At 59.2% G+C, this 14,226-nt stretch overlaps 8 protein-coding genes across 8 annotated transcripts; 4 read left to right on the forward strand and 4 right to left on the reverse strand.

Annotated features, from left to right (window-relative positions):
* Positions 1–280: 280 nt before the first annotated feature.
* Positions 281–2,459, reverse strand: SDRG_09981 (hypothetical protein). Its single transcript, XM_008615950.1, has 5 exons — positions 1,810–2,459; positions 1,610–1,760; positions 1,460–1,554; positions 1,272–1,413; positions 281–1,222 (listed from the first exon to the last, which is right to left on the reverse strand). The coding sequence occupies exons 1-5, from the start codon at positions 2,428–2,430 to the stop codon at positions 387–389; spliced, it is 1,845 nt and encodes a 614-aa protein (XP_008614172.1). The 5' UTR covers positions 2,431–2,459; the 3' UTR covers positions 281–386.
* A 637-nt stretch (positions 2,460–3,096) lies between these two features.
* SDRG_09982 (hypothetical protein) lies at positions 3,097–5,690 on the forward strand (the record flags this gene model as incomplete). Its single annotated transcript, XM_008615951.1, has 2 exons — positions 3,097–3,138; positions 3,181–5,690. 2 exons carry the CDS (start codon positions 3,097–3,099, stop codon positions 5,635–5,637), a joined length of 2,499 nt encoding a protein of 832 aa, XP_008614173.1. The 3' UTR covers positions 5,638–5,690.
* SDRG_09983 (hypothetical protein) lies at positions 5,681–6,804 on the reverse strand (the record flags this gene model as incomplete). The annotated part of the gene is made up of 3 exons (XM_008615952.1): positions 5,681–6,304; positions 6,350–6,461; positions 6,506–6,804. The coding sequence occupies 3 exons, from the start codon at positions 6,802–6,804 to the stop codon at positions 5,681–5,683; spliced, it is 1,035 nt and encodes a 344-aa protein (XP_008614174.1).
* Positions 6,805–7,444: 640 nt separating this feature from the next.
* Positions 7,445–8,388, forward strand: SDRG_09984 (hypothetical protein). The gene has a single exon (XM_008615953.1). It carries the CDS (start codon positions 7,450–7,452, stop codon positions 8,230–8,232), a length of 783 nt encoding a protein of 260 aa, XP_008614175.1. The 5' UTR covers positions 7,445–7,449; the 3' UTR covers positions 8,233–8,388.
* Positions 8,389–9,158: 770 nt separating this feature from the next.
* SDRG_09985 (hypothetical protein) lies at positions 9,159–10,063 on the reverse strand. Its single transcript, XM_008615954.1, has one exon. The coding sequence runs from the start codon at positions 10,042–10,044 to the stop codon at positions 9,397–9,399; it is 648 nt and encodes a 215-aa protein (XP_008614176.1). The 5' UTR covers positions 10,045–10,063; the 3' UTR covers positions 9,159–9,396.
* Positions 10,064–10,419: 356 nt separating this feature from the next.
* On the reverse strand, positions 10,420–11,223 carry SDRG_09986 (hypothetical protein). Its single transcript, XM_008615955.1, has one exon. The coding sequence runs from the start codon at positions 11,216–11,218 to the stop codon at positions 10,529–10,531; it is 690 nt and encodes a 229-aa protein (XP_008614177.1). The 5' UTR covers positions 11,219–11,223; the 3' UTR covers positions 10,420–10,528.
* Positions 11,224–11,575: 352 nt separating this feature from the next.
* Positions 11,576–13,465, forward strand: SDRG_09987 (hypothetical protein; the record flags this gene model as incomplete). The annotated part of the gene is made up of 2 exons (XM_008615956.1): positions 11,576–12,597; positions 12,643–13,465. 2 exons carry the CDS (start codon positions 11,576–11,578, stop codon positions 13,463–13,465), a joined length of 1,845 nt encoding a protein of 614 aa, XP_008614178.1.
* Positions 13,466–13,547: 82 nt separating this feature from the next.
* SDRG_09988 (hypothetical protein) lies at positions 13,548–14,165 on the forward strand (the record flags this gene model as incomplete). The annotated part of the gene is made up of 1 exon (XM_008615957.1): positions 13,548–14,165. The coding sequence occupies one exon, from the start codon at positions 13,548–13,550 to the stop codon at positions 14,163–14,165; it is 618 nt and encodes a 205-aa protein (XP_008614179.1).
* Between the last annotated feature and the right edge of the window lie 61 nt (positions 14,166–14,226).

Raw genomic sequence — 14,226 nt, forward strand, 5'->3', positions numbered from 1 at the left:
TGAAGCACGTCCTTTTCGGAACATGCAGTCGTCTCTACGACACCTTGCAGGGCAACGCAAATACCACAGAGCTGGCTAGTACTTGTACCATTTATAGTGATAAGCATTTGGCCTCATCGAGAACCCCAAGCAAGAAGCTCGCCGCCAAGCCCCTTGGGCAACGCCGCAACAGCGAGTGCCAGCAGAGGAAGACCACCCGGACTGATGTGGTGTGACCGGTCTGTCAGCGCGTTGCATGCGTTCGAGTGATTTCGACAAACCGAAAGGTATAAGTAGTAATTGGAGAGTTCAAAATTTGGTTAATCAAATCGACAAGTTGTACATTCGGTAAATTCACTTAAAGCTGCAGGGTTATTATAGTCGTTTTTATATAAAGTAATCACACACTAGACGGCAAAGCGCTGGGCGTAGGCCTCGCCTTCCGAGAGCACATGTTCGACGTTCTCCTTGAAGGCGATGCAGGCCGAGACGGCGAGCGAGATGTTGTGCAGTCGCGTCGCGATCTCTTGTTCGCACTGCGCCTTCATGCTCTCGTACGCGTCGCGCGTCTCCTTGTGCAGCGCCTCGGCGCGCACGTTCTCAGCGTTGAGCTCTTCCTCGCTCTTGACGTGCTGGAGCTCGAGCTCGACGTCCTCGATCGCCTTGGCCTTCTGGTCGAGGAGGAGGTCCATCGAGTCCTTCTCGCGGCGCATGATCTCGCTCATCTTGCGCTCTTGGTTCTCCATGTTGCGGACGGCCTCGAGCGCGTTCTCTCGCTGGAGCGCCGTGCTCTCGACTTGGGCCTTGAGCTCGAGCGACTTGTCGAGGAGCCGGTCGAGGCGCTCGATGCGCTGCTTCTTGAACTTGTAGATGTTGGGCACGACGCTCTTCTTGAGGTGGTTGATGAGCGCCGTCGCAGCCGAGACGCCGCCCGAGTGCGCGTCGATCGAAATGCCATAGTCAAAGCCGCCGCCGTACTTGCCAAAGAGCTTGAGACGCGTCGCCGTCACCATGTAGCGCTTCACGCTCTCCTCCAACGCGTCTTTCATCTCGGAGATCGCCGTCTCCTTTTGCCAGTGCTGGCTCTGGAGATCCTTGTAGCGCACTTCAGCCTGCTGCAGCTGCTCCTGGAGGCGCTGGCGCTCCTTCACCAAGCGGTCGAGGTCCTCCGCCGTCAGCTCCTGCGTGTCGATGCGACGCTGCAGCTGTGCGATTCGCACTTGGATCGCTTGGTACTCCTCCTCTACAAAGTGGAGCCCATGAGCCATCATAGTACGATGATGGTAGTGTACGCTTTTTGGCAATCTTCTGTTCGGTCGAGTGGATGACGACACCGGCGTGCTCCTTGTTGGCCTCGAGCTTCTGAACGAGGTCTTGAAGCTTCTCGCGATCGTGCTGAAGGTCGCGCTTCTTGGCGTTGAAGTGGGCGAGCGTCTACAGCAGGTGTCCTTGGTATGGCGGCTAGGCTCGAGCGACGTACCGGCGCCTTCTTGGCTTGCTCAATCTGCCGACGCAGCTCGTCGTTCTCTTCCAAGATGGCATGTGTCTCGTTGGCAATGACGTCGTGCTTTGCGTCTACGTGCCCATGCATGTCGTAAGAGTCCACGGGTCGTAAGGGTAAATGTCGTACCGATCTTTTGGATGAGCTGGGCTTCAAGCATGTTGTACTCGTCGTCCTTGGCGTTCAAGAAGGCTTCGTACGAGTTGGCGAGGTACTCGAAGAAGTTGTCGCCGTCGTACTCGTCGCCTTGCTCGTAGTCGTGCTGCACGATTTCGTCGTACTGTCCACAGCGTGAGGTCGTGGCGATTGCAGAAATCATCATGAAATACCTTGAGAAGCTCAATCATCCACGAGATTGCGGCAAGAAGGGACGGCCACGAGTGAGGACTTCCGACGGCCGCGAGCGCTGCTTTGCTGATCGGGAAAGGGTACTTGAGCTGGCGAAAGCACGTCGCGACGTCGTCTTCGATCTTGGGCGAGTACTCAAAGTTGCGATCGAGCTGGCGGAAGAGGAACTGCATGATGTAGACAAAGTCCTTCTTCATCGGCTTGAAGAGCAAATGCGAGTTGATCTGGTGCTCGTAGTTGTGCTCCGAGAGGTACTCGACCAGCAGCCGAATCGCGTTGTTCATGAAGCTCCGATCCGCCACCGGGCGAGGGTCCATAACGCGGTTGCCCCGCGCCCCGAAGGTGCTGCTTCGCCGGCCCGACCCCATGGACCCGTTCTTGCCGATCGAGTGCGTCCGATGGCCGGCGCTGGCAACCATGCTGTTGCGGCCCAGCGGCAGGCGGTTCTTCATGCTCTCGCGACGTTGTGCCAAGGAGCTCATGGACTGGCGGCCGGCCGACGGACCCGCGGCCGGCTTGGCCACGGGGATCCGCGATGGCTGCGACGAGCTCATCGAGTTGAGCTGCGAGGACGATATCGGGCCGAGCGTCGTTCGTCGCATACCTCGGCAATTCAAATATTCAAATGGCAAACCACTTGGCAATTGTATGCAGCCTCTCGCGTGGAGTTTTCAGGTTGTCATGCATTCGATTGGCCAGCAATTAAAATTCCCAGATGGCTACCCAATCATCCATCGGAATCTGTCCATTTTGGCCAATCATTATGAGTGAAAGCAACCTCGCCGGTCAGAGAGCGGCCCTTTGCCAGCTCAAGGCGAGAGCATACAAATCGCTGGTGTATGGCACCGAGCGCAAGGTCGGCATGGCAGCTTGCTCGCTCGCTCTGCGCTTGATGCAACTCAACCTCCAACGTGCGAATTGAAGCATGTGGTGAGTGAGATTGGTCCACGGTGACGCAAATCTTTGCTTTTGAATAGGGGTCCCTAGTTCAAAAATTATGGGGGCACCACCCACTTCAACGAATTTCTGGATTTCAAGCTTGTTTTTACTATACTGAAAATTGAGAAGTTTGCTGCGGTGGGAGATTGACATCCTAAATTAAAAGCGATTAGACTACTGCATATTTGTATGTAATATATTAAAAAGAATCAATTGCACCGTCGGACCCGGTTGGTGGATACTACGGGCCCCATGAAAATAGATCGAACAACAGAACGGAGCAGCTTTCGTGCTTGGGAACTGCCATCGGGCGTCGAGACGCAAGCAGCATGAGCTGGTTCAAGAACAAGATGAAGGCCGCTGCCTCCATGGTGCTTGGCCGCAGCGCCGCCCGTGCTAACGCTGCTGCGTAGGTCGCGCAGGCCGCGGAGGCCGTCGCGCCGTCGTTGAATCTCACCATGGCGCTCTACAAGACGCCCGTCGAGGAGTTTCACCATCGCTGGCAGATCATCTCGCTCTTCCTCGAGGCCGTCATTGCCGAGAATCTGCCGGAAGCGACGCAGAAGAAGCAGCTCAGCGACTCGAACACGCGCGACAACCTGGCCAAGCTGGTCAAGCTGCTGTACGCCGAGGAAGATGCGCTCGATCGCCAGGTGCACGACCGCGACACGTCGATTGACCAGCGCCCATGCATGGAGTACCTCCTCGAGCATAATGTGATCCAGCAGCTCTGCGCCAAGGCTGCCGACGATTCGCCGAGCGGTCTCATGGTGCTCGTCATCATCTTCCTCACCGACCTCCTCCGCGAGTCCAAGATCAACTACCCCATCTTGCCAACGCGTGGCGTCTATCGCTCCGTGTGCGAGCTCATCCAGGGCGCAATGGTCCGCGAAGTCGAAGACGAGATGGTCGAAAAGTGCTTGCTCCACTGCCTCCACGCGCTCTGGGTCAAGCTCAAGGGCGACCCGGTGCAGACCGAGTTTTTCTTTATGCGCATCTACAAGACGACGACGCCCAACAACGAGCTCGCGCTCTCACCGACGCGCATCTCGGAGCTCGTGCTCTTCACGGGTCTCCTCCCGCACATGTACCGCGCCGGCAAGCTCGGACTCAAGTGCCGCGAAGGCCTCGCGATCGCGGCCGGCCTCCAGGAGCCTGGCCTCGCGCGCTTCATCCTCAAGATGACACCGTTCTGCAACTACGCGGTCACGGGGATCATTGGCGCCTTTGACGCGCTGCCCAAGACGCTTGGCGTCAAGCACGAAAAGTCGTTCCGGTCCGTCGACCTCGACATGATCCAGCAAGAGCTCGATATTCTCGCGGGCCGCCTCCGCTTTTGCTCGACCTTGGCCATGGTCGGGACGTTTGAGATCCTCGACGAAGAGCGCCCCGCGACGCCGCCCAAAGGACTGCCGGCCTCGACCCCCGTCACGCGGCTCCGATCGATCACAAGCGAGATCCTCGTGCAATTCCACGACCGGTTCCTGGCCGGCCCGTTTCTCGATGCGCTCCTCGACACGGCGGAAGCAGCGTCGCGCACGGCGCTCGTCTACGCGCGGTCGATCTTGGACATGCTTGGCGGGTCGCCGGCCTCGAACCCGCTGCTCCAAGGGTACATTTCATTTCTGCTGAGCCACATGCACGCCAAGGCGGCGCCCACGGCTATGCCCGTGGTGTCGTCGTCGCACGAGCTGCTGCCGCCACCGATATCGGTGGCCTCGTCGGCCAAGCCGCAGCGGCTACTGCAAGAGCTTGTGTACCGACTCAACTCGCTCTCGGTGCCGTTGAGCATTGCGACCATCGAGCTCTTTGCGAGTCTTCTCTCGCTGCGCACAACGGTCGTGGAGGACGCCCTCTTGCCACCGCCGCGCAGCCACAAGACGCCGGTGCACATTGTTTGGTTTGCGTCTCGATTTCCCCACGCATCCGTGGCCGCGATCACGGCCAACGCCGCGCTCTGGGCAGCGGTCAAGCAGCACGACTTTGCGGCCCTGCAGAGCTTTGTGGCCGACGCTCCGACGTTGGCGGACGGCGAGCTCGTCTCGCTTCTCTCGTACATTGCGGTTGCCGAGCAGTCGGCGTGCTCGGAAAAGTCCAAGACCGATGCGAGCGACACGGAAGATGAAGACGAGTTCGACGACGAAGACGTTGACGAAGACGAGATCGTCGATCGCCCCACGCGCCGAGGGTCGTGGGCGCTCTGTGTGCCGTCCGTGTCGCAGGTGCCGACGCGCGTACCGTCATCGACATCGCTCGCGTCGCTTTTCGAGTCGGTGCTCTTTGGCCGCCTCGAGCGCTGGCTCGACAATAGCTTGACCGAGAACATTGCGCTCTCGGGCTTGATCACGCTTCTCGCGTCGCTTCGACCGCACCTCGTGTTTGACTGGGACCAAGAGCTCGAGAAGGGCAAGTCGGTGCGAAGCATCCTCGAAGACGTCCACCTCGACGCCTGCGCACGCATTCAAAGGATACCGCAAGGCTGGCAGGTTGTATCGGACGTGCAGGCGCAGCTGCTAGCCAACGCCAACGTCGACGAAGCCAACAGTGTGATTGTCGCCTTCGTCGTGCTCGAAGAAGTCTTGAAGGAGCTCGTCGCGCTCCTCGTGGCCCAAGACACGGTCAAGACGCTCCCGCTCAAGCCAGAAGGCTACTACATGGAAGCCAAGAAGACACCCAAGCGAATCTCTCTCTCAAAGGACAGCGACGTCATGAGAGGCGACGACGAAGCCACTTATGTCGACTCGGCCAAATCGGTGGACGACGACGAAGACTTGGACAAGCTGTTGGACTCGGCGGCGGAACAGCTAGCGTCCATCATGACGGGGCCGCTCAAGGCGGACGACACACGACCTCTGGCCAGCGCCGAGTGATCAATTGAAGGTAGTCTTAATAGATGATAAAGCAACTGCTGCATTAAAACGAGCGTTGGAGCTTGGCGCGGTTGACATGGTCGAGCAGCATATCGAAGGCCAACTGCGTCACGTGGCGGGCGCGGAGGTGCGCGACTCGTGCCAGCGGGCGCTTGGCTTCCTTCTGGAAGGCGAGCACGAGCAGGCGGAGACCTGCGACAAGCAAGTCGCGCGTCTTCTTGGCTTCGGCGTCCAAGGTCAGTGTGTGGTGGATCGTCGTCGTGTCCATCTTGAACCAAGCATTGTCCTTGGCGTCGACGGTCGCGACAGCGAGAAGACTGAGGACGACGGGCGCCGCGGCGCCGCGGTGCGCCTTGGACTCGAGATACAAGTGCGTGCCCAATGGACTCAGCCGCAGCAAGCGCGACTTGGTGCCATGGCGGACTTTGAGTCCGCGCGACAAGAGAATTCGAAAATGCACGAGAAGCTCGGCTTCCTTCTCTTGGCGGGAGGGCGGTCCCGTCGGAGGCGCTGATGGCTCGTACGTCGTCGGCTGCTTGGGTGGCGATGGCACAGCAATGGGCTCTAGCTCGAGCGTCTTGGCCACGACTGCAACCGGCGCGCTTGTTGGACTTGTCGGTCGGTTCCACGCTTGCTGCATGGCCTGCATGACAATGTATTGCTGGCCCTACACGACCTTCGTCGACTTTGTTGGAAGCCACATGCAACGTACCTGGACGATGGCCCCCGAGCCTTTCTGGATCGCGAGGGACGCGGCCTCGCGACAGAGTTGCGACAGCTTGTCGCTGGCCAAATCGATCGAGGCGTCGAGCGACTGCTCGTACCTACGATGGCTTGCAGCCAGGATATTCGAGGAAGCGGGGCGTACTTGACAAAGTTGGGCGCGAGCAGCTTCTCATAGATTTGCGTCGCGCCGCGAAAGTAGGGCAGCGCGAGCCACGCCATCATGCACACTTTCGCCTCGTAGTAGAGCGGAATGAAGCTGCCGAGGCGGTCCGCAATGATCTCAAAGACCGAGAAGCATGCGTTGACTGTCCAGAAGACGACCCACTGGATCTGCTCCTCGGCCGCGTCGTCCTTGGCCGCGACCTTGACCGACATGTAGATCGGGTACGCGTAGCCCACTGCATTGCAGATGCTTCGCGAGAGGAACTGCCCCACGAGCATGCTGCGCCTGGCTGCTACTCGTTCTGAGACTGAGCGTTTCGCGGTGGCGTATCCGGAGACCACACAAGGTTTTTCCTTGGCGACCTACAGAGCCCAAGCTTTGGAGCTAAAAATACTAAGTGCTTATAAACAACGGTTTACGGAAAGAATCTTTTGGTCTGCTGCAGAGGAAGCTGCTTGAGCGCGCTTGGAGAACACGAATCTGTTCGATTAAGCTTACTTTGTGGCGCCACACTGTGAAAGTAAGTACAGCACTAGAGTAAGCTACGGAAGCATGGCAGCGGAGGCCATGGGGCAAAGCACCTTCTCCAGAAGCATCCCGAGGCTAATTTTGGCTGGCTGGAGATGCCTAAAGGCGCAGCCATGCACGTGGCGATGCCTACCCGACTCACTTGATGCTATTTCGCATAGCTACAGTGAAGTCTAGACCACTTATGTGTGCGTCGCGACTGTCACCGCACATTTGGCCGGCCCATCCCAATCAAGCATGTCGGGTGTAAAAAGTATCCAGCGGGTGGCCAGTATTTAGTTTACCTAAAAGACATAGCGAAGTTGCTGTTGTGTGTCGGCGTCAATTCGGTTATGAAAAAGCGCCGGGTGCAAAGCCCCATCTGTTGACGCAACGCAGTTTGGATATCAACGGCGATGGCAGCGACGCGAGCCAAGCACGTGCTCGTGACGATCCCGGCGTCCAACTTCTGCGAGAAGGCGCGATGGGGTCTGCGCATGGCCAAGGTAGACTTTATTGAGGAGAATCATGCACCTCTCTTCCACTACGCCGGGACGGTCTCCAAGGGCGGGCGGAGCGTGCCCCTCCTTCTCGTCGGTGGCAGCAAGAGCATCTTGAAGTCGAGCGATGAGATCATGACCTTCTGCGGCGAGAAGCTACCGGCACTGTACCCGAACGATACAGTCAAGGACAAGGAGCTCTACTACGACAACAAGTTTGGCCCGCACGCCCGCCGGTATGCCTACCATACGCTCTTCTCGATGGGCCCAGTGGGCCGCGCCGTCGTCACGGACCCGCTCGAGAGCGCAGCGCTCTCGACTACTGTCAGCGCGGTGTTTCCGGTTCTCAAGTCCCTGCTCATTCGGTCGCTGAACGTCACGCCGGAAGGCGCCGAGCGGTCGTGGGCCAAGATCGAAGCCGAGTTTGCTCGCGTCGACGACATCCTCGGCGCGGCGCCGCTGGGCTCCACGTACTTGGCCGGCCCGACGTTCTCGGCCGCCGACATCTCGTTCTGCTCGCATGTCTCGATGCTGCTCGGGCCCAAGCAAAGCCGGTACATTGCGCCGTACTTGAACCCGGCCAACATGCCCCCTAAATTTCAAGAGCGCTACGAGTTCCTTCGCCGCTCCAAGGCCGGGCAGTTCGTCTTGTATTGCTACGAGAAGCACTACCCATCGGCGCTCGAGTCGAAGCTCTAGTCGTCCATCTTCGATGCGTTCACAGAGTGGTCAATGCACTTCTTGTCTGTCTACCTCGTGGCAGCTGCCACGATCGTTTCGTGCTGAGCACTTTTCTGGTGCGAAACCAGATCTTGGCTTGAATTTTAGCCAATACAAGCGTCCAGCGTACATTCGAACGTGTTTGATTGGTTAAAAATCGAAAGGAGCAGATTTGTACTGACTTGGCCATTCCAGCATGACGGGCAAGAAGAAGCGATATAGCGCCGAGGAGCTCGAGGCCGCGGTGCAGGCGTACGTCGGTGGCACCAAGCTGCGCGAGGTGCACCAGAAGTTCCCGCACATCCCCGAGCGCACGATCACGAACCGCGCCAACAAGTTTGTCAACGATGTCAAGCTGCAGAAGCCAGGCCCGGCGCCCGTGCTGAGCGTGCCGATCGAGACCAACATTGCTGCGTGGATCGTCGAGATGCAAACGAATGGCTTCCACGTCTCTCGGCAAATGGTGCTCAGCAAGGCGAATGAGATCTACCACACGTCCAACCGCGCTGCGCCGCCGTCCGGGTACCTCGGCGACGGCTGGCTTAAGCGCTTCATGGAGCGCCATCCCGAGCTCACGCTGCGCGACGCCAAAGGCAGTAAACGCGTTCGCGTACCCGAGACGCCCAAGCTGCAGGCTCCGCTGGAGGCGCCGGCGGTCAAGCGACCTGCGACGAGTGCAGCCCGCGCGGCGACGCCGCCGCCCTTCGAAGAGGCCATTGACGAAAAGCACGCCGAGAAGAAGCAAGAGATGGAAATGGAAATTCTCAAAAAGACGCTGCGGATCAAGAGCATCGAAGTGATCAGCTCGACACTCCTCGCGCGGCAAAAGCTCGTCGAGGCCGGTGTTCCGCAAGACGACATTGACAAGATGCTGCCACTGCCGCCGCCGGAAGAAGGCATGCCGCTCATGCAATGATCCTCTCCAGTAATATAACGTCGCGTGCCTGTATGTCGCCTCTACGCTATAGGAATGTGTCCTCCCCACCGTGCATGGCACGTAGCCGACTCGACGACGATGACCATTGGCACTTTGGGGCATCACACAGAACCACGGACGACGCATGCTATCTTGAATGCTAGTAGCTGCATGCGGAGAAGGGATCTTGTGTCTTGTGGACGGGTCGACGTAAACTGGGAACGAACTTAGATGCGGGCGATTGTTGTTGGTTGCCGTTGAGCTGGTAGCGGCAGCGGCAGCATTGCGTCAATGTCGCTTCGGGGCACGCCAGCGTTCACAAGCTTTTGCCGCGCGAGCATCGTCGAGAGGACGACCTGAACGTTCTTGAGCTCCAAGTCCATCTTCATCATGTCCGTCTCGAGCGCATACTTGGTGCGCTCCAGCTCTAACAGATCGACGAGCGAGATTGCGTCGGGTTTCGCCTTCTTCGTTGGCTCGGGCTCGGGCGATGCGGGGCGCTTGGCGGGAGCGGCCGACCGTCGCTTGGGCGCCACAGCGATCTGCATCGTGGACGGAATCAGCGCCGCCGGGAAGTAGACGAGCTTTGCGTCCGGGTCCTGCCCGCTGTACGCGATCCAATGGTCCCAGTGGTGTAGTCGGTTGTGCTGCACAAAGTTGTCTGTCCGGAACGGCGGCTCGTAGACCTTGACCTGCGTCGCGATGCTGCGCGCGCGCTCCGATCGAATCTGCCGGCCAAAGTGCACGCAAAAGAGGCACGTGGCCTGGAGCGCGTCGCCAGTGTTGACGTCGCGGCTCGTCACGGACACGCCGTACTTGACCTCGTGCTCGGGCCGCAGCACGCCACGCTGCTGCTTGGGTTCGTTGCTCTGCATGGCCTAACGTCGGTCTTCCTTGCACTAGCTTATTAAATCATTTGAGCATTGTATTTAAATGCACCATTCTTTTTTATTTCGAGCTGCCAATCAAACGCCTCTAAGAACTAGGCTGGCACGGACCAATCACCGGCTGCGGCTTCGAACGCTAGGTACCTCGGATGGCAACGGCTTGTCGAGCTGCCGGCACTGGTTGCGTTGGCCGGTCGGCGTCGATGCTTGGGCTTACGACAGCAATCTTGCTTCATATGCAGGAGGTACTGGGTCCAAGCACCGGAAGTGTTGTCCCTCTTGTCTTATTGCCCATCATATTGCGTTGGTGTTGCAGTCACCACGTTTTGGTTCGACAGACTTCACACCACTCTGCTCGATAGGAAGGAGGCCATAGACGACGACCTGCGTTGCGCAAGGATCCTGCGTTATTAAAGGGGGTGCTATTACATGTATCCTGGATAGCTGGATGCCTAGATTCCTACTGTACTGTCTACACGGTGGCGTTGAGCCGTGGCAGTGGCAACACAAGGTCGATCTCGTCGCGCGCTATACCAGCATCGGCTAGCGACTGCCGCGCCAACATCGTCGCGCTGATGACCTCGATCTTCTTGAGCTCGACGGATTTTCGCAGCATTTCGACCTCCATGACGTGCTTGGATCGCTCCATCGCGAGACGTTCGTCGGCCATCGCAATGTGTACGTCGTCGCTCGTCGGTGGCAACGGCGACTCGGCGACAGTCAGACCTGCACGCTTCGGTTCACGCAGCGTGGGTGATGCCACCGGCTTGCGCTTCGGCGGCGGGACCATCATCGAAGGTTGCGTCGTTGGGAAGTAGCTACGCTTTTGCTCGTATGTCAACACGCAGTACTCGGCCCAGCGATCGCGGTGGTGGGCGAGGTTGTGTTGGGCGAGGTTGTCGAGACGGAACGGCGGCTGGTACATTTTGACCGTCGACAAGGGCTTGCGCGTCCGGCCCTCGGCCTGCTGGCGGCCAAAGTGCAAGCAGAAGAGACACATGGCCTCCTGCGCTTCGTTCGCCTCGCGCACCGTCACCTTGAGGCCGTACTTGACTTCGTGGTCGAACCCGATGGACGCATTGCGTTTCTTGGGCTTGTCCGCCTGGTCGGTCATCGTCCGATGGCCGCCGCCGACAGTCGAGTCGTTTGCCAACCGGTCCATCGTCATATCCGTAAATCCTGCCCTGGCCTAGGGTTTCCGGATACGGCGACCAAAAAGACGCGGCGCCTTCCAGCTCCTGGTAGTCCAAGTAAGTACCATGGTATAAGTATAGTTGTGGTGTACTTCTGCTCTCGGGAATGCTCGGCAGCAGCAGCAAGTCGGGCTCCTCGGTGGCAGCTCTTGGCACACCAGGACGGGTCGACAACATTAAATGCCACAGGTCCTATGGAATTTGAGAGGTTCTTCCAGCAGCTCTTTTTTCAAAATCACGCACTTGTACTAGGTGTTTGTATCGTCTTTAAGCTGGATATTAAATTACTCTCGCGGGCCAATGAACAACCAGAAACTTCGTCGGTGATGGCAGGACGCACCCTTGGCGCTGCCCTCCGCGCGACCCTGAAGCGCTCGGCCCGGTCGCCCGCCATTCTGCGACCCATGCACCTCATCGCGTGGCCTCTTCCTTCAAGCGCGTCGACCGTCCGCGACTTCTCGATCTCCGTGAGCAGCCTCCCGCCCAAGGCCAATGCCACGGCGCCGTCGATTGATGTCGACCACATGCACGCTGCGTACGCCAAGCTACAGAAGCTCTGCGACGACAACGACTTTGCTGGCGTCGTCAAGGAAGTGGCTTCGTACTACCGCCCGCTCGTGCAAACACTCGAGGGGCACGCTGCGCATGCGGCGTTCGACCCTATCATGACGGCGCGTGTCGAGCAGGAAGCAATGACGCTGCTCGTCAAGTACCGGCAGCACGAAGCCGCGACGCTGCTGTACGAGAACCTCCAAGACATGACGGCGGCGTCACCGCTCGTCAAGCCGACGCGGCGCACCATGTCCTTTCTCGTGGGCATGCTCAGCTTCCAGCACGCGCACGCCGACGTCGAGGCGGCCATGGACTTTGCGCTCGGCCATGGCGTGTACCCGACCGAGTCGATGAACGCGTCGTACCTGAAAGCGCTCATTTCGACCAAGCAACTCGACAAAGCAGCGGCGTTCTGGCGGCAGCTCAGCGACGCCAACGGCCCGCGCAACACGAGCGGGTACCGCCAAGCCCTCTACCTCTTTCAGACAATCAAGAGCTTCAAGGACATGAAGCGAATCGCGGACGACATTGAACTCCATGGCATCAAGCTGCGCGAACTCGACTACCAAAACCTCATGCTCGGCCTCGCCGCCGGGTTCCAGAACGACCAAGAGGACAGCGTCGACGGCGTCGAGTACGCCGAGGCTGTCCTAACGCTCTTTGATAACATGCAGCGCTTCGACGGCCTCTCGCCGTCGCTCGTGCCCCTCTATGTGGTCGCGATGGAAGCCCGCAACTACCTCGGCGAGTTTGACGAAGCGCTGGCCGTCCACGCGCAGTGCGAAGCGCTGACCACGTACGCGCGTAGCAAGCCATAAGCATTTATCCTACCTCTTTCTAGGGAAGGAAGCAGCGCCCTCGCGCGGCCCTTGGTGCAAACGTACATTGGTCTGCACCAATCGGAGCGCATTTTGCCGCTCATTGTGTCGTCGCTTGCGGAGAAGAAGGTCGTGAATGCAAGCGCGATGGCTGCCAAGCTCATGGTCGAGATGGCCAAGCAGGACCAAGTGCCCGCGCTGCTCGAGTTTCTCGAAGCCTGCCCTGTCTTCCATGTGACCTTTTACAGCGACGAAGACGCCAAGCGCGTGCTCCATACGCTTGCGCGCTCGACGCACGTGAGCCAAGTCGAGCTCTGGTCGCTCTTGGAGCCTCGCTTGCCACTACTCAACGTCACGACGCCGTTCTGGTGGTGGCAGCTCGTAAACTTTGTGGACAATGCGCGCCGGTGGCGCCTTCTGCAGCTCATGCTGGAGGCCCCGAATGCGGTCACGTCGCCGGCCAAGCTCGAGAACATCCTCAAGGGCTGCGTGCGCCGGGCGCTGAAGGACAAGGTCCCGGACGCGGCTGCCGACGAGGAAGACGAGGACGCGGTCGACGCGTGGGCCTTTGTCGTGTACCTTGGCGAGCGTCTGGGCTCGAAGAAGACGTTTGTGCTCCAGCACCTCGTGACCGCATACGCCGAGACGAACCAGCACGCCAAGGCGATCGAGACCTTTCGTGAGTTCCACCGCAAGTGCGTGCAGGGCGACCAGATCGTCACGAGCCCGTGGCCGTACGTCAGCGCCAAGCGGTCGCTCCTCGCGCTCGGGTACGAGGCCGAGGCCAACCAGGTCGACACGATCCTCGCCCTCCAGCACAAGGCCATCCACACGGCGTCGTCCTAATACCTGCAAAATGCGACTTTTGAGTTTGAGTTTGGAGCTTTTTGAAATACGACATCCGGATTGGTCGAGAGCATCCTCAAGCATGGAGCTCCACCCGGGGCAGCTCTACCGGAACCGCACGGGCGGCGCGCTCTCGGTCGCCGACAGCTTGCGCCAGCGCTTCCTCGAGAACGACGTCAATGGCATGCGTGAGATGCTGGACGCGCTGACCGAGACGACGACGCTCTGCTGCGTGAACCCGACGTCGCCGCTGCTAGCACTGCTGCAGGATGCATTGGCCAACGTCCCGAGACCTGGCGTCGTCCTCAGCATAGGCAGTGGCTCTGGCCTGCTAGAGTTCCTACTGGACTTGCAACTGGGCGAGAATGGCCTGGACGTCCATGGCCTCGATATCGCGCCCGTGAACGTCTTCCTGCCCTTCTTCGACGTCGTCAAGGAAGGTGGTCGCCCGTCCAACGTCGACAACACGGTCGTGCTCCTCGCCGTGTACCTTCGCCGACCCTCGCTATTAGCAACCTACTTGCGATGGTATCCCAAAGTGACCAAGGTGATTCTGATTGGCCCCAAGAACGAAGACCCGCTCGCCGACGCCGCCACCGCCGACGCGGTCCAGGCGTGGGGCACGTGCGAGGCGCTGATTACCGACCACACCGCCCTCGCGCGCTGGGATATGTACCAGGTGTGGACCAAGAGGCCTTGATTAAACCCAGCTCGTTCTCGCGTCAGAGTCGTCGCAGGCAGAGTCGATAAATATATATATT

Source organism: Saprolegnia diclina (genome assembly GCF_000281045.1).
Source record: "Saprolegnia diclina VS20 unplaced genomic scaffold supercont1.33, whole genome shotgun sequence".
In the NCBI taxonomy this organism is placed as follows: Eukaryota; Oomycota; class Saprolegniomycetes; order Saprolegniales; family Saprolegniaceae; genus Saprolegnia; species Saprolegnia diclina.

Excerpts from the sequence above, each read along its gene's own strand:
- SDRG_09986 (XM_008615955.1), bottom strand. The coding sequence starts at position 11,218 with ATGGACCGGTTGGCAAACGACTCGACTGTCGGCGGCGGCCATCGGACG.
- SDRG_09981 (XM_008615950.1), bottom strand. The coding sequence starts at position 2,430 with ATGCGACGAACGACGCTCGGCCCGATATCGTCCTCGCAGCTCAACTCG. Across the intron at positions 1,761-1,809 it reads GGATGATTGAGCTTCTCAAG|TACGACGAAATCGTGCAGCA; the intron begins GTATTTCATGAT and ends CGCTGTGGACAG. Across the intron at positions 1,555-1,609 it reads CCAGCTCATCCAAAAGATCG|ACGCAAAGCACGACGTCATT; the intron begins GTACGACATTTA and ends ATGGGCACGTAG.
- SDRG_09985 (XM_008615954.1), bottom strand. The coding sequence starts at position 10,044 with ATGCAGAGCAACGAACCCAAGCAGCAGCGTGGCGTGCTGCGGCCCGAG.
- SDRG_09984 (XM_008615953.1), top strand. The coding sequence starts at position 7,450 with ATGGCAGCGACGCGAGCCAAGCACGTGCTCGTGACGATCCCGGCGTCC.